At 42.8% G+C, this 27,858-nt stretch overlaps 1 protein-coding gene across 1 annotated transcript in view; it reads left to right on the top strand.

The window, feature by feature from the left end:
* c9 (complement component 9) overlaps positions 1–8,907 on the top strand; it is a 96,355-nt gene extending 87,448 nt beyond the window's left edge. Inside the window, 4 exon segments of the mRNA XM_060913435.1 lie at positions 78–212; positions 352–527; positions 952–1,180; positions 8,750–8,907. Of these exon segments, the coding sequence (XP_060769418.1) occupies positions 78–212; positions 352–527; positions 952–1,180; positions 8,750–8,907 (698 nt within the window).
* The last annotated feature ends 18,951 nt before the right edge of the window (positions 8,908–27,858 follow it).

The following is a 27,858-nucleotide window of genomic DNA, read 5'->3' as shown; positions in this document are numbered from 1 at the left end:
CTAGGGAAAAATATTGATGTAAAGGTGGCATATAATGTAGAAGCTAATTTTAGTGCTGCTCCTCTTTGGGCTTGCAGAGACGACAGAAACTTTACTGAAGAACTGCTTGAAAATTGACATTAATGCAGATTTCGAGTACAGTGGAGGTAGTTCAAAAGGTGTAAAAACTGTACCAACAGATAAGTGTAGAGAGCTGAAACATGATACCACAGGTATGCATTTCTATCTCTATACTTAAATCATAACCGGTTTCAAATAAAACTGATGGGTAAAACTGATTGGGTCTTCTCTGAAAAGTAAGAAAGTTTTACCCAAAAAAATGCAATCAAATCTTCTGTCTCTGTCCAACAGAGACTGATAAGGGTGAGCCATTGATTGATAAGGTGATCAGTGCAGTGAAGGGAGGCTCCACACAATCAGCAGCGGCCATGAAGTCTCAGCTCAGTAAAGACGGTGTGCTAGACTGGAATCATTACGTGGAGTGGGCAAAGACACTCACAGACCTGCCTGCACTCATCCACAGTGATGTAAATACACTTCCTGAGTGCAAAACATACTTTGCTGGGTCTTATGTACCAGTATTAAGTTTCATACTTTGCAGGAGTTTAAGTTTTTCAAATTTCATTTTATATCATGTCATTTTAGGTTTTTGTTTGCAATTCAGTTAATTTAGGGTTAAGATTAGGATAAGGCTAGGATTAGGATAAGGGTTATGATAAGGGTTTTATAGTTTTATACATGAGGGGTTTTTTTGTGTGTAAAATACACATACATAAATACACAAGTGTAATTATGTATGATGCATGATTATATGGCAAGTAATTTGCAAATTCATCCCTATGTTTGTGTACCTATCTGCACATCAGCATTTACATTTCCTCCCAAATTGTACATAACTGATACAACTTATATATGCACATTTGATCTGACTAAAATGATACTGTGTTGCAGCCTGAGCCCATCTACAATGCGATCCCCCTGACATTCCCTGATGCCCAGCCAAGGAGGGAGAACTTGCAGAGGGCTCTGAAAGAGTACATGGCAGAGTACAGTGTATGTAAGTGCCAGCCATGCCAGAATGGTGGCACCGTGGCCCAGGTAGATGGCAATTGCATATGCCTGTGCCCACTGCAGTTTGAAGGCCTTGCCTGTCAGACCATCCGTCATAAACTTATTAAAGGTAAGTGAACGAGACTGATAGATTCTCAATATTTTACAACTCTGTGACACTTCACAAGGTTCAAGTGGGAAATGAGATGGGAGGCAGGCTTGCGACAACTCAAAGGTGCTCTTTCACTCACTTTTCTCCGTGATGGGAGAGATAATCCGCCACCACTATCTCTCAGTGGACCACCTTGAATTTGAATGACTGAAATGCCAGATACCAATGAGTGATCCGTGTACTGGCATCCTTCGTGCAATGGAGCCATTGAAGCAGGGAGTGTTTGGAACAGAAAGGGTGTCCAAGTAGGGAGTATCGGAGGGTAAAGAGTTCCAGACACTCCTTCTTGATGGTGCTATACTTGGTCTCCCTTACTGAGAGCTTATAGGTTGCAAACTTGCTATACATAGTGGACCACTCCTCCCCTTCCACCACCTGGGACAAAATGGCCCCAACCCTCAGTCTGACAATTCAGTCTGCAGAACAAAAGTGAGAGAAAAGTCAAGTGAATGCAACAGCAGGCCTCCACACAAAATTGCCTTTATCTGGCAGAAAGTCTGCTTACACAGCTCTGTCAACTGGACGCTTTGTAGTGAGGTCAGTTAGTGGGCTGGTGACATCCAAAAAATGAGGATAGTCGCCAGCCAGCCTCAGGAACTGCGTCACCCCCTTTTTGGCCTTGGATCTCGGGTAGGCCCGAATCGCTGCTGTCTTATCAATTTGGGGATTCACCTACCCAGACACACTACTTCCACCCATCCAAATGCACACACTTATTTGGGTTTGTTGTGAGTCCTGCCCATCTTAAAGATCTCAGGATAGCCCTCAGATGTTGCAAATGCCAGTGCCAATCATTACAATAAATGACTATATCTTCTAAATAGGCAGTGCATGGCACCGTGGTACAGTGTTTAGCACTGTCACCTCACAGAAAGCAGGTTCTGGGTTTGAACCTGCCTGTTGATCAGGATCTTTCTGTGTGGAGTCTGTATGTTCTCCTCCTGCTTACGTGGGTTTTCTCCAGGTGCTCCTGTTTCCTCCCACAGTCCAAAGATGTGAATTAGGTTAACTGGTTACTCTAAATTGCTCATAGGTGTGAATGTGAGTGTGAATGACTGTCTGCCTCTCAGTGTTAGCCCTGCAATATATTGGCGACCTATACAGGGTGTACCATGGCTCTTGCTCACTGTCAGCTAGGATTGGTTCCAGCTCACACATGACTAGCAATGGATAAGTGGTATATAAAACTAAATGAATGAACAGGCAGTGGCATATGCATTGTGGTGGTGGAGGATTCTGTTTCCAGTTTCAAATAAAAGCAAGCTGCACTTACCCAATCGAGCAGTTCATTAATGCAAGGCATTGGATATGCATCAAATTTAGGCACCACATTGACTTTTCTAAAGCCCACACAAAACTGGACTGACTCGTCCATCTTGGGCACCAAGACCATTTGGCTGCTTCAATCACTCCTCGATTACTCCCATGTCAAGCATCGCCTTGAGTTCATCCTGAACCACATTTTTATTGTATTCAGGTAACCAGTATGGGCAGCTGCATACAACTACACCTGGAGGAGTCTCAATGTTGTTCTATAAGAGATTTGTGTGACTGAATAGAGGTGAAAACACATTTGAATATTCCCCTTGCAACCTGTGCTCTCTGGGATGATGGCAGGTGGTGTCCACAGGGGACCAGGGCAAATTGGGCCACACTTGGTGGACTTACCTGCAGTCCCAGCTCCTGCCTTTCAGGAGCCCCCATTGCCAGAGCCACAGAAACTTCTCTACAAGGTTTTAGGAGGTTGAGGTGGTATATATTTTGTCTCTATCTGTTTGCCAAACCTTATAGTTGACTTCTCTGACTCACTGTGTGACCTCAAAGGGTCCTTGCCAATTTGTAAATAATTTTGAGCTCAGTAAGGGTCATAATATTAGCACTTTTTCTCCCTGTGAAAATTCCCATAGCCAAGCACCCCTATTATATAGCAGGGATTGACATTATTGTGTCTGAAGCAAATTCTTCTGTGCTAAGTTAATTCAGTTGTTGAGTTTTGCTCTCAGGTCAAGAACATAATGAATTTCAATTTTGCTTTCCAAAGGTCTCTCCTCCCAATTTTCTCTGATGTCTAAGCTGCTATGAGGCTTCTGCCCAGGCAGTAATTCAAACAGAGAACCCTGTCTATGCTTGTGGGACCTCTCGTCCTGTGAATAATAGGGATTTGAGCCACTTATTCCAATTCCAAGCATCACTGTGAGCGAACTTGCAAATCATGTTTTAAATCATTTGAATAAACCATTCAACCAGCCCATCTGTCTGTGGATGGTAAACACTGGTATAAATCAGTTAAATCCCCAATAATTCATAGAGTTTGTGACACTGTATGCTGAGATATTGTGCAGCAGCATTTCTTCTGGGTATCATGTTGCATTATCCACTAGAAATGACACAAAGCAATATCCTTGCATGCACCTCTCTAACGGCTCAACAAGGTCCATGCCAATGCTTTCAAAGGGGACCTCAATTAAGGGTAATGGGTGTAATGACAATTTTGAGGTGGCTGGTTGATTCCCCAGCTGACATTCTTGACATGCCACATACCACCTGTGCACACTGAAATGGGCCATGAGACAGTTTAATGTTTTATCCTTCCCCAAATGTCCAGCCATGGGATTATGATGAGCTACAGGGATCACAAGTTCCCTATGGCTCTTCAGTACCCACAGTGGAGTCCTCTTTTCCTTAGTTTGGGTATCTTCTATCATTCAGTACAATCTGTCTTTAATAATTGTAAATTACGGGTAAGGTAATGCAATATTTGGCTAAAATTTCTGACCCTAGATTACTCTAACTTGGTCAAAGGCATACCTCAAGGTCTCATCATACAACTGTTCAAAAAGGAAATCCAGGTTGTGCAGATGCAGGTTTCCCCCTGTGCCTTGCTACTGTAGGACCTATCCACAAAATGTTTAACCCTGGCCACTTTCTCTGAATAATTAGTGGATGGGTAGGTGAGGACTAACCACCACCTCTACTCTATGATTTTTGCCCCGGAATGTAATAATGACTGGCATCAACGGATATTCATGAACATCCCCATGCACACATCTCACCTTCACCAATCATTCATTTCCCAATTCAACACATTGAATCAGGCTTTGATGGACGGTGGTCTGGTTTCACGCCGAGTCCACCAAGGCCTGATGTGTGCTTCCTTGTATACTCAGTGACACATGGTATATTCCTGCTCCCTTGATCAAGGGAAACCTGCAGTGCATCAGGAATCTGGATCAGTATTCCTGCTTCCATAAGGGAATGCTGATCCTGGAAATGCCTGGCTTTCCCACTGCTCTTGCAACCCTGCCCAGTACTGGTGCACATAGATGGGATGGTTCTATCTGTGTAGAGAGGGGGAGTTAGGGGAAATAGCGTTGAAGGAGAAGAGGGTGAAGAAAAACATGGATCAGTTTAGGGAACTGATTTTTGGGGGGATTGGCTTCTGTGGTGCAGGGATGGGGGAGGGTGGGTAGAAATAAGGGAAAAACAAGAGAGCAAGCATCCACCCTGGAAATGCTGTGAAATGGTCCTCTGCCCTCCCACCAAATGGTGGCACTGGATTCATTTCAATGTCCCTTCTGGTAGCCGTGTGATGAACTGCTCCAGCACAGGGTTAATACAGTTAATGAAAACTGAGACTAAAACTAAAATTCACGATGAAATAATAATGTTGTTAACTGAAATGAAAATTTAAAAAAATGACAGTTTTCAAAAAATGAAAACTAAATGAAAACTACAATAAACTAGACAGGGACACTCTAACGAGTCCAAACCCCGCCTTTTCCCTATTAAAATACATTGGGCGAAAATTTCGAAGTTCTGCCATGACCTTGACCTTTGACATCCAAAATTTAATGGTTTCCTTCCTGGGTGATTGGCAACACATGTACAAAATTTGGTCCAAATCGATCCATTGGTTCTTGAGATATCTTGCAGACACACAGACAGACAGACAGACAGATAGATACACACACACACACAGACTGACGCAGGTAAAAATAATAACCCCTCCGACTACTGTCGGCGGGGTTAACAATGCAACATGAACTAAAATGGAATACAATTGCAGGCAAAATCAGCTTTGTTTTTATTTCATTTTCCCACTCAAGACAGTAACAGACTAGCCTTTATTTTTGTCACATGTACACTCAAATACAGCAAAATTCCTCCTCTGCTTTTACCCCATCTGAAGCACACCACACACACACACACACACACACACCACACACACACACACAAAAGTGAGCAATGAGAGCACACACACACACACATACCTAGAGCAGTGGGCAGCTATGCTACAGTGCCTGGGGAGCAGTTGGGGGTTAGGTACCAAGGGGACTTCAACCATGATGCAGAGGCAAAGTGCTGTTCATTGAGTCCCCCCACATTTCCTGCCAGTCCAGGGAATCCAACCTTTGGGCCCAAGGCTGCTTCTCTAACTTTTAGGCCATGGCTGCCCTGAAAAATATGCAGCCATGGTTGCATTCCATTAGCCCATCCTATGTCCTTTCCTAACTGTTTTTCCTTCACCTAGATGTAAAACATAATGAGGTCAAGGAAAGATTTGAAGAATTTATAAGGACATAGAAAAAGGCAACTGTCGTGCTAAAATGTATCCGATTGCACTTACACTAGGCTACGCAATTATGCAATGGCATATGTTACTGACATGGGTCTTCTGTGTGAAACTACAATGTTCAGAAGATGCACTAAAAAAGTGCACTTTCACCCTGTATATTCTTACTGTGTTGTTTCATGCAGGCTATATAAACATGGGCAACACGCTGAAAAAATATTACTTAATTATCAAAAGGTGGAATAGAAATAAAGGAATATAGGCTACCAGTAACAAAACAGAAATTAAATGATTGTCACATTGAGAATGGTTGCTCATACTCACTTTTCTGACATGATATTTATTGACATGAATCACAATTATTGTATGATTAAATATTTCATATTTAATTATCTATATAATTATTTGTTTGCAAGGAAGCATTGAAGCACCTTTTCCTAACACTTAGAGAATTCAAACAGTTCATATCATGGCTGCCACTTAATGCTTCCAGGTCACTTCATTCAGTTAGATGTCTGTGAAGATTCTCAATCATCCAGGTCATAGTAAACTGTGGGTGGTAGAAAAGAGCAACTGGACTTGCTTGAAGATTCTTGAAAACGTTTCACCTCTCGTCCAAAAGGCTTTCTCAGTTCTGTCTGACTAATAGGGAGTATCAGATATTTATCCTCTCCTGGATCAGAATCAGAATTCTGATGACAAGTTCATCTAAGGTGTCGTTGAGGCATCATGATCCACTTGAAACACATCAATGCAGTGGATAGCAACATCAACTTCACTCGGGAGGACGTCAGTGGGAATAATCTAGCCTTCTTGGATTGTGATGTACACATTAGACAAGACAGAAGCCTTAGTATTGAGGTCTACCGGAAACCCACACACAGACCAGTACCTACTTTTCGACTCTCACCACCCACTGGAACATAAATTGGGGGTCATTAGGACCTTGCAACACAGGGCTCAGAACATTCCTACAACGATAGAAGGAAAAGAGAAGGAGCAGAATCATATCAAGAAAGCACTTCAGAATTGCGGTTATCCCAACTGGGCTTTCCTAAAGAGCTTAAAAAGGAACATAATGGACAAGGATGATAACAGGAACTAACGCAAGAACATTGTCATTCCCTACATTTCTGGTCTATCTGAGAAACTCAGGAGGATCTTCTACAAACACAACATTCCGGTACATTTCAGACCCAGTAACACCCTGAAGCAGAAACTGGTCCACCCTAAGGACAGAATAGCCAGACACAAACAGGACAATGTAGTGTATGCAATTCAGTGCAGTGAGGAATGCACGGACTCATATATTGAGAAAACAAAACAACCGCTATACAGGCGCTTGGCTCAACACAGGAGAGCCAGCTCCTCAGGCCAGGACTCGGCTGTCTACATTCATCTTAACAACAAAGGACACTCATTTCAGGATTGTAACGTACGCATTTTAGCCAGAGAGGATCGTTGGTATGAGCGAGGAGTTAAAGAAGCCATTTTTGTCAACCTGGAACGGCCATCACTGAACAGAGGTGGGGGTCTAAGACATAATTTATCAACCATCTACAATGCAGTCTTGGACACTCTTCCCAGACGGCTGGGTGTATGCCAGGACCCAGCTGTTTTCGGTGACTCACAGGAGGACAGAGAGAGTCAGCCCATTGATCACCCTAGCAGACAATCCTTTGGTCACCCTGGTGACTCGCCGTTCGCACCCAGCCTCCAGTGACCCACACCAACATGATGCCTCAACGACACCTTAGATGAACTTGTCATCAGAATTCTGATTCTGATCCAGGAGAGGATAAATATCTGATACTCCCTATTAGTCAGACAGAACTGAGGAAGCCTTTCGGACGAGAGGTGAAACGTTTTCAAGAATCTTCAAGCAAGTCCAGTTGCCCTTTTCTACTACCCACGGTTCATTCAGTTAGCAACATAACTAAGCAAAAAAGACTATTGGAACATAGCCCTACAATACATTCGAATGAAAACGCTGTGTCAAATGTATTGGCGAGTCATAGGCTTATCATCTTAAAGTGTCCTTTAAAATGACAGATGAGTGGACAAAATTCCTTGGAAGGGGCATGAATGCTTTTTGATTAACTGTACCCATTATACCAACATATATTGGAAATCAGAGGGATCATTTTCCACATGTAAGAATTCAAGTTCAAAATATATTTTTGGGCTATTTATGGTAGGGTTAGGGGGACAACTCAAAGGTTCTCTTTTATTTCTCTTTCACTCACTTTTCAGTGATTTTCCCCCCCACACACACAAAAAAAACCAAAACAAAACACACCAATAAGTAGGCTCCCGGTAATCAGACACAAGTGAGAATCATCATGTGTTAACTGCCAGTTTGACCTGCCCCCTCTTCCTCCATTCATCTACAGTTGATGCTCGGCCATGCCACAAACTCCTAATAGGAATAACATTTGAAAAGGCCTCCGTTTGGTCATGCAGCATTGGTCTATCAAAAACTTGATGTAAACTACTTAGACGTTGTGTAATTCATCTCATCTCATTATCTCTAGCCGCTTTATCCTTCAGGGTTGCAGGCAAGCTGGAGCCTATCCCAGCTGACTACGGGCGAAAGGCGGGGTACACCCTGGACAAGTCGCCAGGTCATCACAGGGCTGACACATAGACACAGACAACCATTCACGCTCACATTCACACCTATGGTCAATTTAGAGTCACCAGTTAACCTAACCTGCATGTCTTTGGACTGTGGGGGAAACCGGAGCACCCGGAGGAAACCCACGCGGACACGGGGAGAACATGCAAACTCCGCTCAGAAAGGCCCTCGCCGGCCACGGGGCTCGAACCCAGACCTTCTTGCTGTGAGGCGACAGTGCTAACCACTACACCACCGTGCCGCCCACGTTGTGTAATTATTCAATTTATTAATTCATCAGTGACAGATTGTGCACCTCATTCCTCTGTGTTTGCAGATAAAGACCAGCCAATAGAACAGCTGGGGAACTGGAACTGCTGGTCTTCCTGGTCTAGCTGCAGTGGAGGACGTCAGAGCCGTACTCGATCCTGCAACACAGGTGGCATCGCAGGAGCTACCTGCAAAGGAGAGATAGTCAGCGAGGAATATTGTTAATGCTGTGTGGAATCTTGCTGTCTGTCTGTAGCTCTTACACACACACACACACACACACACAAAACTAAAAAGGCATTGCATTAAATGTCCTTTGTTTCCCATAAGAAGTTTCAAATAAAATTTCAGACAGAATCAAATCAGTGGTTTTCATTTTTCTTTTTACTGAATTTATTCAGTATTTTTGTTTTGTATACATACAGTATATCTTGACAAAAACAAGGACTTGAAAGAAAAAAATCTCCTTGAAGTTTCTTCTTGAGTTGTGCCTTTTACATTGTGGTACTTTTTTCCTTTGCTCTTCTTGTTTAATTTTGCATTAAACTTTTTTCACTGTTTGCTATGGGGTGGAGAAACAGTAGCGAGGTGTGACCAAAGAGAAGAAGGCAAGGCATGGCATGTGTGCACAAGACAGCTGCCAGTTCACTCACAACATTGCTGAACCGACACACATTATAACACCACTGTTATGCATCACTTATAGTTTAATTTATTCAATGATCTTCATAAAGAATTTATTTTGGTCAAAATAATTCTTAAAAGAATCACTTTTACACATTACATTGCAACCCCGATTCAAAAAAAGTTGGGACAAAGTACAAACTGTAAATAAAAACGGAATGCAATAATTTACAAATCTCAAAAACTGATATTGTATTCACAATAGAACATAGACAACATATCAAATGTCAAAAGTGAGACATTTTGAAATTTCATGCCAAATATTGGCTCATTTGAAATTTCATGACAGCAACACATCTCAAAAAAGTTGGGACAGGGGCAATAAGAGGCTGGAAAAGTTAAAGGTACAAAAAAGGAACAGCTGGAGGACCAAATTGCAACTCATTAGGTCAATTGGCAATAGGTCATTAACATGACTGGGTATAAAAAGAGCATCTTGGAGTGGTAGCAGCTCTCAGAAGTAAAGATGAGAAGAGGATCACCAATCCCCCTAATTCTGCGCCGACAAATAGTGGAGCAATATCAGAAAGGAGTTCGACAGTGTAAAATTGCAAAGAGTTTGAACACATCATCATCTACAGTGCATAATAGCATCAAAATATTCAGAGAATCTGGAAGAATCTCTGTGCGCAAGGGTCAAGGCCGGAAAACCATACTGGGTGCCTGTGATCTTCGGGCCCTTAGATGGCACTGCATCACATACAGGCATGCTTCTGTATTGGAAATCACAAAATGGGCTCAGGAATATTTCCAGAGAACATTATCTGTGAACACAATTCACCGTGCCATCCGCCGTTGCCAGCTAAAACTCTATAGTTCAAAGAAGAAGCCGTATCTAAACATGATCCAGAAGTGCAGACGTCTTCTCTGGGCCAAGGCTCATTTAAAATGGACTGTGGCAAAGTGGAAAACTGTTCTGTGGTCAGACGAATCAAAATTTGAAGTTCTTTATGGAAATCTGGGACGCCGTGTCATTCGGACTAAAGAGGAGAAGGACGACCCAAGTTGTTATCAGCGCTCAGTTCAGAAGCCTGCATCTCTGATGGTATGGGGTTGCATTAGTGCGTGTGGCATGGGCAGCTTACACATCTGGAAAGACACCATCAATGCTGAAAGGTATATCCAGGTTCTAGAGCAACATATGCTCCCATCCAGATGACGTCTCTTTCAGGGAAGACCTTGCATTTTTGAACATGACAATGCCAAACCTCATACTGCATCAATTACAGCATCATGGCTATGTAGAAGTGTCCGGGTACTGAACTGGCCAGGCTGCAGTCTAGATCGTTCACCCATAGAAAACATTTGGCGCATCATAAAACGGAAGATATGACAAAAAAAGACCCAAGACAGTTGAGTAACTAGAATCCTACATTAGACAAGAATGGGTTAACATTCCTATCCCTAAACTTGAGCAACTCGTCTCCTCAGTCCCCAGACGTTTACAGACTGTTGTAAAGAGAAAAGGGGATGTCTCACAGTGGTAAACATGGCCTTGTCCTAACTTTGAGATGTGGTGTTGTCATGAAATTTAAAATCACCTAATTTTTCTCTTTAAATGATACATTTTCTCAGTTTAAACATTTGATATGTCATCTATGTTCTATTCTGAATAAAATATGGAATTTTGAAACTTCCACATCATTGCATTCCGTTTTTATTTACAATTTGTACTTTGTCCCAACTTTTTTGGAATCGGGGTTGTGCATAGGCTATGTAAGTTTGTTACTTTGCATAAATAAGGCTATGTACGGGTAAGTACAGTATGTTACTTTGCATCTTGTGAATACAGTTTTTTTGAGCAGCCATTGTTGAATAAAATTTTGAATTTCAGCAATGACATGCTTGAAGTTTATTTACATGTACACTTAAGCACACATACACTTAAGCACAGTGAAATTCCTCTCTGCATTTAACCTATCTGAAGCAGTGAAAACACACATGTGAGCAATGAGCACACACATATACAGTGGTGCTTGAAAGTTTGTGAACCCTTTAGAATTTTCTATATTTCTACATAAATATGACCTAAAACATCATCAGAATTTCACACAAGTCCTAAAAGTAGATAAAGAGAACCCAGTTAAACAAATGAGACAAAAAATATTATATTTGGTCATTTATTTATTGAGGAAAATGATCCAATATTACATATCTGTGAGTGGCAAAAGTATGTGAACCTTTGCTTTCAGTATCTGGTGTGACCCCCTTGTGCAGCAATAACTGCAACTAAACATTTCCGGTAACTGTCGATTAGTCCTGCACACTGGCCTGGAGGAATTTTAGCCCATTCCTCTGTACAGAACAGCTTCAACTCTGGGATGTTGGTGGGTTTCCTCACATGAACTGCTCGCTTCAGGTCCTTCCACAACATTTCGATTGGATTAAGGTCAGGACTTTGACTTGGCCATTCCAAAACACTAACTTTATTCTTCTTTAACCATTCTTTGGTCGAACGACTTGTGTGCTTAGGGTCGTTGTCTTGCTGCATGACCCACCTCCTCTTGAGATTCAGTTCATGGACAGATGTCCTGACATTTTCCTTTACAATTTGCTGGGATAATTCAGAATTCATTGTTCCATCAATGATGGCAAGCCGTCCTGGCCCAGATGCAGCAAAACAGGCCCAAACCATGATACTACCACCACCATGTTTCACAGATGGGATAAGGTTCTTATGCTGGAATGCAGTGTTTTCCTTTCGCCAAACATAAGGCTTCTCATTTAAACCAAAAAGTTCTATTTTGGTCTGATCCGTCCACAAAACATTTTTCCAATAGCCTTCTGGCTTGTCCACATGATCTTTAGCAAACTGCAGATGAGCAGCAATGTTCTTTATGGAGAGCAGTGGCTTTCTCCTTGCAACCCTGCCATGCACACCATTGTTGTTTAGTGTTCTCCTGATGGTAGATTCATGAACATTAACATTAGCCAATGTGAGGGAGGCCTTCAGTTGCTTAGAAGTTACCCTGGGGTCCTTTGTGACCTCACCGACTATTACACGCCTTGATCTTGGAGTGATCTTTGTTGGTCGACCACTCCTGGGGAGGGTAACAATGGTCTTGAATTTCCTCCCTTTGTACACAATCTGTCTGACTGTGGATTGGTGGAGTACCCAAACTCTTTAGAGATGGTTTTGTAACCTTTTCCAGCCTGATGAGCATCAACAACACTTTTTCTGAGGTCCTCAGAAATGTCCTTTGTTCGTGCCATGATACACTTCCACAAACATGTGTTGTGAAGATCAGACTTTGATAGATCCCTGTTCTTTAAAAAAAAAAACAGGGTGCCCACTCACACCTGATTGTCATCCCACTGATTGAAAACACCTGACTCTAATTTCACCTTCAAATTAACTGCTAATCCTAGAGGTTCACATACTTTTGCCACTCACACATATGTCATATTGACTCATTTTCCTCAATAAATAAACGACCGAGCATAATATTTTTGTCTCATTTGTTTAACTGGATTCTCTTTATCTACTTTTAGAACTTGTGTGAAAATCTGATGATGTTTTAGGTCATATTTATGCAGAAATATAGAAAATTCTAAAGGGTTCACAAACTTTCAAGCACCACTGTACCTAGAGCAGTGGGCAGCCATGTTACAGTGCCCGGGGGAACAGTTGGGGGTTAGGTGCCTTGCTCAAGAGCACTTCAGCCAGAGGCCGCCCCATGTTAACCTAACCGCATGTCTTTGAACTGTGGGGGAACTTGTTGTGTACCACTCCAAAATTCCCCCTTGCCCTCTCTGAAATTGATGGGTATAAAACTGTATACCGAAAATCATTTGAAATCCCGTTTACCTGCCACAATGGACCCAGATCAATTTGCTTACTGCCGCAACAGGTCAACAGAGGATGCCATCTCCACAGCACTCCACTCTGCTCTGATCCACCTGGAATACCACAACTCGTATGTCAGCATGCTGTTCAATGATTTCAGTGCAGCATTTCACACTGTGATCCCTTCCAAGCTGATCATCAAGCTTAGCCAGCTTGGTATTAGCACTTCCCTTTGCAACTGGACTCTGGACTTTCTGACTAACAGACCCCAGTCTGTTTAATTCAACAGTCTCTCCTCCACCACTATAACACTGAACACTGCCATGCCACAAGGCTGCTCTTCTGTTCTTTGTTCACCTATGACTGCGTTCTAGTGTATGGCTGTAACACTACAATCAAGTTCACAGATGACACCACAGTGGTGGGTCAGATCAGAGGTGATGATGAGTCACCTTATAGCAATGAGGTCCAGCATCTGGTCATGTAGTGTGATAATAACAACCTGGAGCTTAACACACAAAAGACCAAAGAGATCATCATGGACTTCAGGCAGGTAAGGAGCCATGCACACACACCCATCTTGATCAATGAAGCCGTCATAGAGCATGTGTCAAGCTTCAAGCTCATTGGTGTCCACATCTCCAATGATCTCACCTGGTTCCTAAACTCCTCCATTCTGATAAAAAAAAAAGGAACAGCAGCGTCTTTCTACAGTGCCTTTAGAAAACTCACCTCTCTCCCAGGATACTGGTGGACTTCTACCGCTGTACCATTGAGAGCATACTCATGAACTGCATCTCGGTATGGTGTGGCAACTGATCCATATCAGACTGTAAAACACTCCAGCGAGTGGTGAAAACTGCCCAACGGATTACCGGCACTCAGTTACCTTCTATTGAGAACATGTACCATGAGCAATGCTTGGGCAAGGCAAGTAACATCATCAAGGATGCCACCCACCCGAACCATGCACTTTTCTCCCTCCTCCCATATGGCAGATGTTACCGAAGCCTCCGTTCCTGCACCAAGAGGCTCAGGGGAAGCTTCTTCCCTGAGGCAGTAACCATGCTGAATTCCACACTACCACTCTGCTAGCATCACTGCACTCATCCTGCCCTTTTCAGTACTTTAACATGCCATTTGCACTATTAATTTCTTGTGTAAAATGGACCATTTAAATTTTTGCACATACTATGCCACTTATGCGATATTACTGTACATATAAACAACTATACATGTATTCATACTGCTTCTGCACACTGCCATTTTATTGTACATATAAACATCTGTACATATGGGCTAATTACTGCTAACTGTGCCAACAACCTTACATACTCTAATTCTGTCCACGTCCCCTCTGTAAATATGCATTTAAATATTTACAAGCATCTGTATATTGTCACTGTCCCTCACTGTATATACTGTAACATATAGCATCACTATGCTGCAGTACTTAATTCTGGCACTTATCTGTAAATAATACTGTATTTTGCACTTCTGGTGAGATGCTAACTGCATTTCATTGGCTTTGTACCTGTACTCTGCACTGTGACAAAGTTGAATCTAATTTAATCTAATCTAAAAAAAAAAAAAAATTCAGCCATGAATGGAGAAAGACATCCTCCCATAGATGTAAAATACATGTGTAACAATGGAAAATTTCATTCAAATTCAGTTCAATTTGGTTCGTATTTGTCATTATGCCGGTACAATATAACCGAAGTCTTCACCGATGCACCATAAAAAGTACAGACAAAAATAGAAACTGCAGACAAAACAGATACACAATACTAAAGTGCAGAATGGTGACAACTGTGTGAAACAAGAGGTGAAATTCCTGAAGTAAAATGAAAAAAGAATATTTTTGTAAAATTTTTTAAATGTGTAACATCTCATCTCATTATCTCTAGCCGCTTTATCCTGTTCTATAGGGTCGCAGGCAAGCTGGAGCCTATCCCAGCTGACTACGGGCAAAAGGTGGGGTACACCCTGGACAAGTCACTAGGTCATCACAGGGCTGACACATGGACACAGACAACACAGTCAATTTAGAGTCACCAGTTAATCTAACCTGTATGTCTTTGGACTGTGGGGGAAACCAGAGCACCCGGAGGAAACCCACACAGATAAGGGGAGAACATGCAAACTCCACACAGAAAGGCCCTCGCCAGCCACAGGGCTCGAACCCGGACCTTCTTGCTGTGAGGCGACAGCGCTAACCACTACACCACCGTGCCGCCCAATGTGTAACATCTGTAAAGGAATTGTATTTATGTAACTGAAGAAACACTGTTAAATATATACAGTGTCTTGCAAAAGTATTCATCCTCCTTGGTTTTTGTCCTGTTTTGTCACATTACAAGCTGGAATTAAAATGGATTCTTGAGGGGTTAGTGCCACTTGATTTACACAACATGCCTACAACCTTAAAGGTGCAAATAGTTTTTTTTTTTTTTTTTTATTGTGACACAAACAATAATTAAGATGAAAAAACAGAAATCTAGAGTGTGTATAGGTATTCACCCCCCAAAGTCAATACTTGTAGAGCCACCTTTTGGTGCAATTACAGCTGCAAGTCTCTTGGGGTAAGTCTTTATTAGCTTAGCACATCTAGCCACTGGGATTTTGCACATTCCTCAAGACAAAACTTCAACTAGATGGGTTGCTTTGGTGTACAGCAATCTTCAAGTTATGTCACAGATTCTCAATTGGATTACGGTTTGGGCTTTGACTAGGCCATTCCAAGACATTTAAATGTTTCCCTTTAAACCACTTCAGTGTAGCTTTAGCAGGATGTTTAGGGTCATTGTCCCGCTGGAATGTGAACCTTTGTCCCAGTCTCAAACCTCTGGGCATCTCAAACAGGTTTTCCTCCAGAATTGCACTGTATTTAGTGCCATCCATCTTTCCTTCAATCCAGACCAGCTTTCCTGTCCCTGCATATGAAAAACTTCTCCACAGCATGATACTGCCACCACCATGCTTCACTTTAAGAACTGTCTTCTCAGGATGATGGGAAGTGTTGGGTTTGCACCACACATGGCGTTTCCCATGATGACCAAAAACTTCAATTTTCGTCTCCTTTGACCAGAGAATCTTCTTCCATGTGTTTGAGTTGTCTGCCACATGCTGTTGGGCAAACTTCAAATGTGGCTTTTTTTTTCTGGCCACTCTTTCATAAAGCCCCACTCTGCGGAGTGTACGGCTTCAAGCGGTCCTATGGACAGATACTCCCATCTCCGCTTTGGATCTTTGCAGCTCCTTCAGTGTTATCTTTGGTGTCTTTGTTGCATCTCTGATTAATGCCCTCCTTGCCCAGTCTGTGAGTTTTGGTAGGTTGCCTTCTCTTGTCAGGTTTGTAGTGGTGCCATATTCTTTCCATTTTGCTATAATTGATTTAATGGTGTTCCATGGGATATTCAAAGTTTGGGATATTTTTTATAACCCAACCTTGATCTATACTTCTCCACAACTTTGTCTCTGACCTGTTTGAAAAGCTCCTTGGCATTCATGATGCTTGCTTAGGCTACGTTTACATTACGTCGAATCAGCGGATCATCAGATTAACGTTCTTAAAACGATTCGCGTTTACACTAAAACCGTTAGCCGTGCACACAGCAACGCCAATACGCGGATACGCTAATCACATGACTTTAGACGGCGCGTAACATGATCCCAGTGCATTTCAGATGGCGCGTAACATGATCCCAGTGCATTTAGGGCATGCGCAAGGCTCACCACTTGCAAGTAGAAGGATGGCAAGCCGCGCAAGGCTCACCACTTGCAAGTAGAAGGATGGCAAGCCGCGCAAGGCTCACCACTTGCAAGTAGAAGGATGGCAAGCCTAATACACGGATACGCTCGACTCCGCAGGCATCCTGCGCTCCAAGTCACTCCGCCCTGAACAGCGAGTGCCCTCTGGAGGGTGCGCACTCCGGCCCTGCGCAGCTCACAGAGCGCGCGAGTGAAGGGAACAAGCTGTGATTCGGGACTGAGCCGCTGTGTGTGTGATCCCAGCGCATATCACTTACTACTTGCAAGTGGAAGGATGGCAAGCCTAAAGACAATCATAACTACACAATGGGCAGTATTTGCATCAGTATTTGCAGTATTTTCATACTTTTATACTCTTTAATGAAAGGTGATACAAGGCAGAAGTCCGCGCCGTTTTTCAGCAGTCGCGTCACATGACCAACGCCAGCGAATCAGGAAGGTGGATGTCACAGTGACGTTGTCCAATGAGACGCCAGCTAGAGCTCAGCACAGCGTATTCGCGTATTCTGAATGTTTACACAGCACCGGAGCTGACATGATCTGGATTGAATACGTGGACGCTGGCGGATTCCCGTTTCCTGGCGTTTCCAGGGGGTTTAATGTAAACGGACAGTGCATCCGCGAAGAAAACGAGACAGATACGGTCTAATGTAAACGTAGCCTTAGTCATGTTGTAGAGTCAGGGTCCTTCCAGAACAGGTTGATTTATACAGACATCATGTGACAGTGATTACACATAGGTGGATCTTAATCAACTAATTATGTGACTAATGAAGTTAATTGGTTGAACCAGCTCTTATTTAGGGGGTTCATATGAAACAGGGTGAATACCTATGCACACTCCAGATTTCCATTCTTTTCATCTTAATTGTTTCACAATAAAAAAAAAAGCAATTTGCACCTCTAAAGTGATAGGAATGTTGTGTAAATCAAAAATGATGCTAACCCCCCAAAATTCATTTTAATTCCAGCTTGTAATGCAACAAAACAGGACAAACACCAAGGGGGATGAATACTTTTGCAACACACTGTTGAGGATATTACACAGTTGCATGAAGATATGAAGTTTATCTTTGAATGATAGAACATATTCATAAGTGAGCAAAGCGAATGAGTGAAAGTATTTTCAACATGAGAAGTTAAACTTCATATCTTCATGCCACCATGTAATGTTCTTTATATTATATGGACACATACACACATAAAATAGGCAACTTAATCAAAAGAATTTAAATTTTGACCCGGTTTGCCATTTTGACAACGCACATCTAGTCAGCTGGAAAATACTGGGAATCACATCATCGGAGTGACGATATCGGGAAATATGTCACTCAGATCTGCGATGCATTTTGTATGAAAAATGTGAGTTTTTCAATAAGAGAAGATAAACTTCGTATATTCAAGCCAACCTATGATGTTCTCTTTATTATATAGACAAATTCACAAACAAAACATACCCACAGTTAAAACAATTCATCGATTTCCTCATGAGTGACATATAGAGATTTATGTCACGGTTTTGGATCTCCATGTCCCAGATGTAGCTCATATGAAAAATATGAAGGGTGTGTTTCCCAGTGAAACACTTTTGTCCATATAATAACATTTTATGTTGGCATCAGGCTTGGCCTCAACAAAGCAGAGAAGCAACAGAATACGGAGAAACAGCCACAGCAGACAGTTGAAATCAATAGGGCAGATTCTCACCATGACCATTCAGTGACTTGAAAAAAGCAATTCTCTTATTGTCATCACTGCAGCAGAATCTTCATCTCCACAGTGCTGCAGCTACATATTTTGTGTAGGATAACATAGTAGGCCCTCAATCAGACTTGATGCTTTTACTCCATGTTTTCATTGTGGATAAAGCTGCAGGGTTCAAACAAAAACCTGCAATGACTTTTAGTAAATAAAAGCAAATATCTTTGAATGGGGAAGTTAAGATGCCTTTTCTGTGAAGATTCTCAGTCATCCAGGTCATAGTAAACTGTGGGTGGTAAAAGAGAGCAACTGGACTTGCTTGAAGATTCTTGAAGACGTTTCACCTCTCATCCGAAAGGCTTCTTCAGTTCTGTCTGACTAAGGGCCCATCCACACGAATATGCGGCCTCACCCAATACGCTGTCGTTTTGAAAAAAAAATCTCCGTAAACACGTCGTCGTTTCCAGAAATATCTGCGTCCACATGGATTCACTGGAAACATAATAATAATAATAATAATAATAATAATAAGGGTTTATTATACATGTTTTAGCACATAGTGAAATACAACATGTTTACATTACTGTAAAAATTTACAATAAAAATAATTATATATTATGTTACATTTTATATAAAAATACGGCTTTAATTCAAACTATAAAAATAATTTAAAAATTTAGAATTTAAAAAGGCCATAGCCGGAAAAAAGCTCCGCTTGTACCTTTCAGTTCTACATCTCGGTAGGGAAATCCTGTCATTGTTTCGTAAAGACCGACCATGGATCTCCTGTCGCTTGGGTGGGACATTAACATATAGTCTCGATGATGCCTCACACGCTCCTTGGAAAACTTTCTTGCAGATTTCATTCCTCCTTTTGGACAGGATTGGTAGGGAACACTGCGACAGAGCCGTTTTGTAGTCAGCACCAGGGACGATGATTCTCATAGCAGGTTTTTGAACTCGATCCAATTGTAGATTAAGATGTGACTGAATGGCATTATTCCATACTGAGCATGCATATTCCATCACTGATCGGATGAGTGTAGAATAGATATAGGCAAGGTGCGTGATTGGAACTCCAGCGCGCTTCAGAATCCTTAACATATACAGACGCCTGGAGGCTTTAGTAACAATCTCCTCGATGTTTAGGTTCCACTTCAAATTGTCACATAAAGTGACACCTAACACTTTGTGCGAATCTACTCTTTCAAGAGGCGCACCATTGACTGTTAGCTGAGGCACATCAGGGTCATTTGTGAGGAAAGAGATGCGGAGTTCCTTACATTTCTTTGAGTTAAGGTTCATGGAATTTTCTTTCACCCAGTTTGTGATGCTGTCGAGATCTGTCTGCAAGGCAACGACCCAAAATGCTGTAGTACATATGCCAGGCCTGTATGTGGCACTGTGACGCTGCCACACCAATACACTAAAACCGGAAGAGAAGCCATGGAGCATGCGTATAAAGGTCATGCGCTGTTTACAAACAAGCTCATAACACGAGAAGAGGATGATCATGGCCAGCGCAACTCTGAGAGGAAGAGGAGAGTCTTTTGTGTGGACCGACAATGAAGTGGAACTTCTACTTCGTGTCACATTGGACGTTTCTGCAGTACGAGCACAAGCCTGTAGTCCGCCATTGTTGTTGTTATGACGCGTCTAGCGGTGGCAGCTGAGGTTAAAGGTTAGAGAGGCGGGGCTTATACGTCATTGTTTCTGAAAAAATCCGCATTCGCCGTTCAGATGACTCCGGACTATCCGGCGTTTTAGGATTTTCCCACTCTGGGACCCGTTTTCAAAAAATACCGGTTTCACACCTTGAAAAAGCCAGATCCGTCTGGACGTGAGGCCAAAATGATAAAGTATTTATGCGGATTCAACAAAAACGTACTCGTGTGGACGCGTCCTAATAGGGAGTGAGTATCGGGTATTTATCCTCTCATGGATGAAAAGCTCATCTAAGGTGCCGTTGAGTCATCCTGTTGGTGTGGGTCACTGGTGGCTGGGTGTGAACAGCCTCGAGAGTCGTTAGGGTGATCAATGGATTCCCTGTTAGGGTGATCAATGGAATGCTGATTCTCTCTCTCCTCCTGTGAGTCACTGAAAACAGCTGGGTTTTGGTGTGCGTTCAGTTGTCTGGGAAATGTGCCAAGGACTGCATTGTAGGTGGCTGATAAATGGTGTCTTAGACCACCACCTCTGTTCAGTAATTGCTGTTCCAGGTTGACAAAAATGGCTTCTTTAACTCCTCGCTCATACTCTCTGGCTAAAATGCATATGTTGCAATCCTGAAATGAGTGTCCTTTGTTGTTAAAACGAAGAAGGTAGACAGCAGAGTCCTGGCCTGAGGAACTGGCTCTCCTGTGTTGAGCCATGCGCCTGTGAAGCGGTTGTTTTGTTTCCCCAATATACAAGTCAGTGCATTCCTCACTGCACTGAATTGCATACACTACGTTGTCCTGTTTGTGTCTGGCTATTCTGTCCTTAGGGTGGACCAGTTTCTGCTTCAGGGTGTTACTGGGTCTGAAATGTACCGGAATGTTGTGTTTGTAGAAGATCCTCCTGAGTTTCTCAGATAGACCAGAAATGTAGGGAATGACAATGTTCTTGCGTTTGTTCCTGTTATCCTCCTTGTCCATTATGTTCCTTTTTCTGCTCTTGAAGAAAGACCAGTTGGGATACCAGCAGTTCTGAAGTGCTTTCTTGATGTGATTCTGCTCCTTCTCTTTTCCCTCTACCATTGTAGGGATGTTCTGAGCCCTGTGTTGCAAGGTCCTAATGACCCCCAATTTGTGTTCCAGTGGGTGGTGAGAGTCAAAGAGTAGGTACTGGTCTGTGGGGGGTTCCGGGAGACCTTGATGCTAAGGCTTCTGTCTTGTCTAATGTGTACATCACAATCCAAGAAGGCTAGATTATTCCCACTCGCGCATAAACTATTATGCGCGAGACTTCATATTAGCCACAAAGTCAGGAAAATCTGTTCGAAAATTATATTATAATGACCAAATACAATGAAAAGTATTTTTCCAGTCTCACCTGTGAAAGGTAATCCCATGTGATCTCGTTTGGACGGCAAACCTTTTGGTACAGTTAAACGCAGCTAATCTTTATTCTCCGCTTTGACCTCTCCAATATGGCGGCGAGGATGACGTATGATTCTACGCGGAAGGCGGCATCTTTAATGGTCCGGAATAAATTGAATACTACACGTTGATGGATTAATTTGTTGTTTCTCACCTGTGAAAGGTAATCCCATGTGATCTCGTTTGGACGGTAAACCTGTTGGTACAGTTAAAGGCAGCACATGAATCTTTATTCTCCGCTTTGACCTATCCAATATGGCGGCGAGGATGACGTATGATTCTACGCGGAAGGCAGCGTCTTTAATGGTCTGGAATAAATTGAATGCTACACTATTACACGTTGATGGATTAATTTGCTCCTCTACGCCCTTTTTGAGGAATGTATTGTTGGACTTAAATCAACATCTGAAGAGGTGAGATCGCTCCTTTTTTTCCCTATTTTTGCTGGCGGGATTGACTCTGCCCTAAGGGCAGAGTCTCTCTCTCTCTCTCTCTCTCTCTCTCTCTCACTTTGCACCATTACACAATAAATATTCCCAGTGAAAATATTTTGTAAGCGCGTTTCATGAACCAAGTTATAGGATTTGTTGACAACTCGCATCGCAATGAGAAGATCATTGGCACTACTGGTGTTAAGAATCAGACCATTTCATAAATGAATATTTTGCTGTGGGGCGGCACGGTGGTGTAGTGGTTAGCGCTGTCGCCTCACAGCAAGAAGGTCCGGGTTCAAGCCCCGTGGCCGGCGAGGGCCTTTCTGTGTGGAGTTTGCATGTTCTCCCCGTGTCCGCGTGGGTTTCCTCCGGGTGCTCCAGTTTCCCCCACAGTCCAAAGACATGCAGGTTAGGTTAACTGGTGACTCTAAATTGACCGTAGGTGTGAATGTGAGTGTGAATGGTTGTCTGTGTCTATGTGTCGGCCCTGTGATGACCTGGCGACTTGTCCAGGGTGTACCCCGCCTTTCGCCCGTAGTCAGCTGGGATAGGCTCCAGCTTGCCTGCGACCCTGTAGAAGGATAAAGCGGCTAGAGATAATGAGATGAGAATGAATATTTTGCTGTAGAGCTGCAGTGTTTGTACAATTGCATGTTTTTGCTTCACTATTACTGTCACTATTCTGCTTCTTGCATTACTACTGTGAACTAACACTGAACATAATAATAATAATAATATCCAAGCTCGTGTTTCACTCTCACTAGTGCTCTGTAAGGCTTTTTCCTGGTGATATTCGTTACACTTCTACCCGGCGTGAAGCACTCACAGTCATGTGGTTGTGACGTCATCGTATACAAATCCGTTCTACTCATCCAGACGACTTCACAACGGCAACGTTGCCAGATCTTTCCACTCTGGAACCCGTTCTCAAAAAGATTGCATTTTGGGCACCCAAAACGCCGGTGCCGTGTGGACGCCAGGCCTAAACGATAAGCAATTGTATCGGAGTCACCTGAATCCGTTGCCGTGTGGACAGGGCCTAAGACACCATTTATCAGCCACCTACAATGCAGTCCTTGGCACACTTCCCAGACAACTGAATGCACACCAAAACCCAGCTGTTTTCAGTGACTCACAGGAGGACAAAGAGAATCAGCATTCCATTGATCACCCTAACAGGGAATCCATTGATCACCCTAACGACTCTTGAGGCCGTTCACACCCAGCCACCAGTGACCCACACCAACAGGATGACTCAACGACACCTTAGATGAGCTCTTCATCCATGAGAGGATAAACACCTGATACTCCCTATTAGGGCCCGTCCACACGAGTACGCGGCCTCACCCAATACGCTGTCGTTTTGAAAAAAATCTCCGTAAACACAGCGTTGTTTCCAGAAATATCTGCGTCCACACGGATTAACTGGAAACAACCCAAAACGCTGTAGTACTTATTCCAGGCCTGTATATGGCGCTGTGACGCCGCCACACCAATACACTAAAACCGGAAGAGAAGCCATGGAGCATGCGTATAAAGGTCACGCGCTGTTTACAAACAAGCTCATAACACAAGAAGAGGACGATCATGGCCAGCGCAACTCTGAGAGGAAGAGGAGAGTCTTTTGTGTGGACCGACAATGAAGTGGAACTTCTACTTCGTGTCACATTGGACGTTTCTGCAGTACGAGCACAAGCCTGTAGCCCATTATTGTTGTTATGACGCGTCTAGCGGCAGCAGCTGAGGTTAAAGGTTAGAGAGGCGGGGCTTATAAGTCATTGTTTCTGAAAAAATCTGCATTCACTGTCCAGACGACTCCGGGCTATCCGGCGTTTTAGGATTTTCCCACTCTGGGACCCGTTTTCAAAAAATACCGGTTTCGCACCTCGAAAAAGCCAGATCCGTCTGGACGCGAGGCCGAAACGATAAAGTATTTATGCGGATTCGACAAAAACGTACTCGTGTGGACGGGCCCTTAGTCAGACAAAACTGAAGAAGCCTTTCAGATGAGAGGTAAAACGTCTTCAAGAATCTTCAAGCAAGTCCAGTTGCTCTCTTTTACCACCCACAGTTTAAGATGCCTTTGTTCACTGTGTTTATACTTTGATTATATCATCCTCAGTGGGTGACTTTAACTTTACTAAACACACATTTATCATAAGATAGGTAAACACACAAATACACCACTCCAGTTAAGTCACATGAAAAGTGAGCAAAAGTGCAGGAACAAATTAAATAAATAACCGTGTTTTGGTTGGATATCCCGTGCCTGCAAAAACTGCATCAAGCCAGTGACCCACTGACATGACCAAACTGTTGCATTCTTCTTTTTTTGATGCTTTGCCATGCTTATACTGCAGTTTCTTTCAGTTGTTGTTTGTTTTGGGAGGTTTATTCCTTCAGTCTCCTCTTCAGGAGGTGAAATGTGTGCTCAATTGGGTTAAGGTCTTGTGATTGACTTGGCTAGTCTTAAACCTTCTATCTTTTTCCTCCTGTGTTGTGTTCAGTATGTTTTTCCATCATTGTCTTGGTGCATGATGAAGTTCTTTCCAATTTGCTTTGATACATTTATCTGTAAATTGGCAGACAGACTGTTTCTCTCATCTCATCTCATTATCTCTAGCCGCTTTATCCTTCTACAGGGTCGCAGGCAAGCTGGAGCCTATCCCAGCTGACTACGGGCGAAAGGCGGGGTACACCCTGGACAAGTCGCCAGGTCGACTGTTTCTCAAATTCAAAATTTATTGGCCACACAAAGAACTCTACGAAGTACAACGTGCAGTGAAATGCCATGTATAACTGCCCAGTGACAGAAATTATATAAACCAGAATTTGTGAGAATTGAAGTAGAAAACTATAAAATTATAATATTAAGGATATAAAAGATAGATGCAAGAAAATGTTTGGACTATATAAGTGCAGATATGTGCAGTTGTATGTACAATACAATGCTGTGGCAACATCGAGCTGGGGTAGTTGCAATGAAATAGCTAACATATAGTTATAAATGCTGGTTAATATGGGTATATTAAATCACAATGTAGAGTGTGTGGGTGTTGTCCAAACAAATCCAAGGTTTAGTTGTAGGTGTTGTCTTGGTTGGTTCACCCCTGACTTTTTCTGACCAAGGCTTTCCCTCTTCCAATTTTCTTTAAACTTGGAGAGTGTTCCTTTAGTTATGCATTCTCTCTGGTTTTTATTTTAGCTTTATGCGATTTTATTTCTGATCAGAGTTCTGGTAACCTTTCTCATCTTTTGCAAAAGGCTGCCTTTTTACCAAGGATTTATTTCTGCGAAAAGTGGTAAGTGCTGTTACACTTGTGCTATTATATATTACTTAGGTTATTTCTCATAGCTGATGACAAAACTGATCTCTCCTCGGGCGCGTCTTTTGGATTGGAAAAGATTTAAAGCTTCAGAGCATTGAAACTGAAGTTCACAGTGACACCTGGTGGTTAGCAAAAATCATAGCAAAATCAATATACAGTGGTGCTTGAAAGTTTGTGAACCCTTTAGAATTTTCTATATTTCTGCATAAATATGACCTAAAATATAATCAGATTTGGGCGGCACGGTGGTGTAGTGGTTAGCACTGTCGCCTCACAGCAAGAAGGTCCTGGGTTCGAGCCCCGTGGCTGGCGAGGGCCTTTCTGTGTGGAGTCTGCATGTTCTCCCCATGTCCGCGTGGGTTTCCTCCGGGTGCTCCGGTTTCCCCCACAGTCCAAAGACATGCAGGTTAGGTTAACTGGTGACTCTAAATTGACTGTAGGTGTGAATGTGAGTGTGAATAATGGTTGTCTGTGTCTATGTGTCAGCCCTGTGATGACCTGGCGACTTGTCCAGGGTGTACCCCGCCTTTCACCCGTAGTCAGCTGGGATAGGCTCCAGCTTGCCTGTGACCCTGTAGAACAGGATAAAGCGGCTAGAGATAATGAGATGAGATAATCAGATTTTCACACAAGTCATAAATGTAGATAACGATAACCCAGTTAAACAAATGAGACAAAAATATTATACTTGGTCATTTATTTATTCAGGAAAAATGATCCAATATTACATATCTGTGACTGGCAAAAGTATGTGAACCTTTGCTTTCAGGATCTGGTGAGACCCCCTTGTGCAGCAATAACTGCAAATAAATGTTTCCGCTGTTGATCATTCCTGCACACCAGCTTGGAGGAATTTTAGCCCATTCCTCCCAACAGAACGGCTTACAACTCTGGGATGTTGGTGGGTTTCCTCACATGAACTGCTCGCTTCAGGTCCTTCCACAACATTTCGATTGGATTAAGGTCAGGACTTTGACTTGGCCACTCCAAAACATTAACTTTATTCTTCTTTAACCATTCTTTGGTAGAACAACTTGTGTGCTTAGGGTCATTATCTTGCTGCATGACCCACCTTCTCTTGAGATTGAGTTCACAGACAGATGTCCTGACATTTTCCTTTAGAATTCGCTGGTATAATTCAGAATTCATTGTTCCATCAATGATGGCAAGCCATTCTGGCCAAGATGCAGCAAAACAGGCCCAAACCATGATACTACCACCACCATGTTTCACAGATGGGATAAGGTTCTTATGGTGGAATGCAGTGTTTTCCTTTCTCCAAACAATGCTTCTCATTTAAACCAAAAAGCTCTATTTTGGTCTCATCCGTCCACAAAACATTTTTTCTATAGCCTTCTGGCTTGTCCATGTGATCTTTAGCAAACTGCAGACGAGCAGCAATGTTCTTTTTGGAGAGCAGTGGCTTTCTCCTTGCAACCCTGCCATGCACACCATTGTTGTTCAGGGTTCTCCTGATGGTGGACTCATGAACATTAACATTAGCCAATGTGAGAGAGGCCTTCAGTTGCTTAGAAGTTACCCTGGGGTCCTTTGTGATCTCGCCAGCTATTACATGCCTTGCTCTTGGAGTGATCTTTGTTGGCCGACCACTCCTGTGGAGGGTAACAATGGTCTTGAATTTCCTCCATTTGTACACAATCTGTCTGACTGTGGATTGGTGGAGTCCAAACTCTTTAGACATGGTTTTGGAATCTTTTCCAGCCTGATGAGCATCAACAAGGCTTTTACTGAGGTCCTCAGAACTCTCCTTTGTTCGTGCCATGATACACTTCCACAAACGTGCTGTGAAGATCAGACTTTGATAGATCCATCCATCCATTATCTGTAGCTGCTTATCCTGTTCTACAGGGTCACAGGCAAGCTGAAGCCTATCCCAGCTGACTATGGGTAAGAGGCAGGGCACACCCTGGACAAGTCGCCAGGTCATCGCAGGGCTTTGATAGATCCCTGTTCTTTTAATAAAGCAGGGTGCCCACTCACACCTGATTGTCATCCCATTGATTGAAAAACGCCTGACTCTGATTTCACCTTCAAATTAACTACTAATCCTAGAGGTTCACATACTTTTGCCACTCGCAGATATGTAATCTCATCTCATTATCTCTAGCTGCTTTATCCTTCTACAGGGTCGCAGGCAAGCTGGAGCCTATCCCAGCTGACTACGGGCGAAAGGCGGGGTACACCCTGGACAAGTCGCCAGGTCATCACAGGGCTGACACAGACACAGACAACCATTCACACTCAGATATGTAATATTGGATAATTTTCCTCAATAAATAAATAACCAAGTATAATATTTTTGTCTCATTTGTTGAACTGGGTTCTCTTTATTTTTAGGACTTGTGTGAAAATCTGATGATGTTTTA

Source organism: Neoarius graeffei, chromosome 28, assembly GCF_027579695.1.
Source record: "Neoarius graeffei isolate fNeoGra1 chromosome 28, fNeoGra1.pri, whole genome shotgun sequence".
Classification (NCBI taxonomy): Eukaryota; Metazoa; Chordata; class Actinopteri; order Siluriformes; family Ariidae; genus Neoarius; species Neoarius graeffei.
This window is presented reverse-complemented; position numbering and strand designations above follow the sequence as displayed.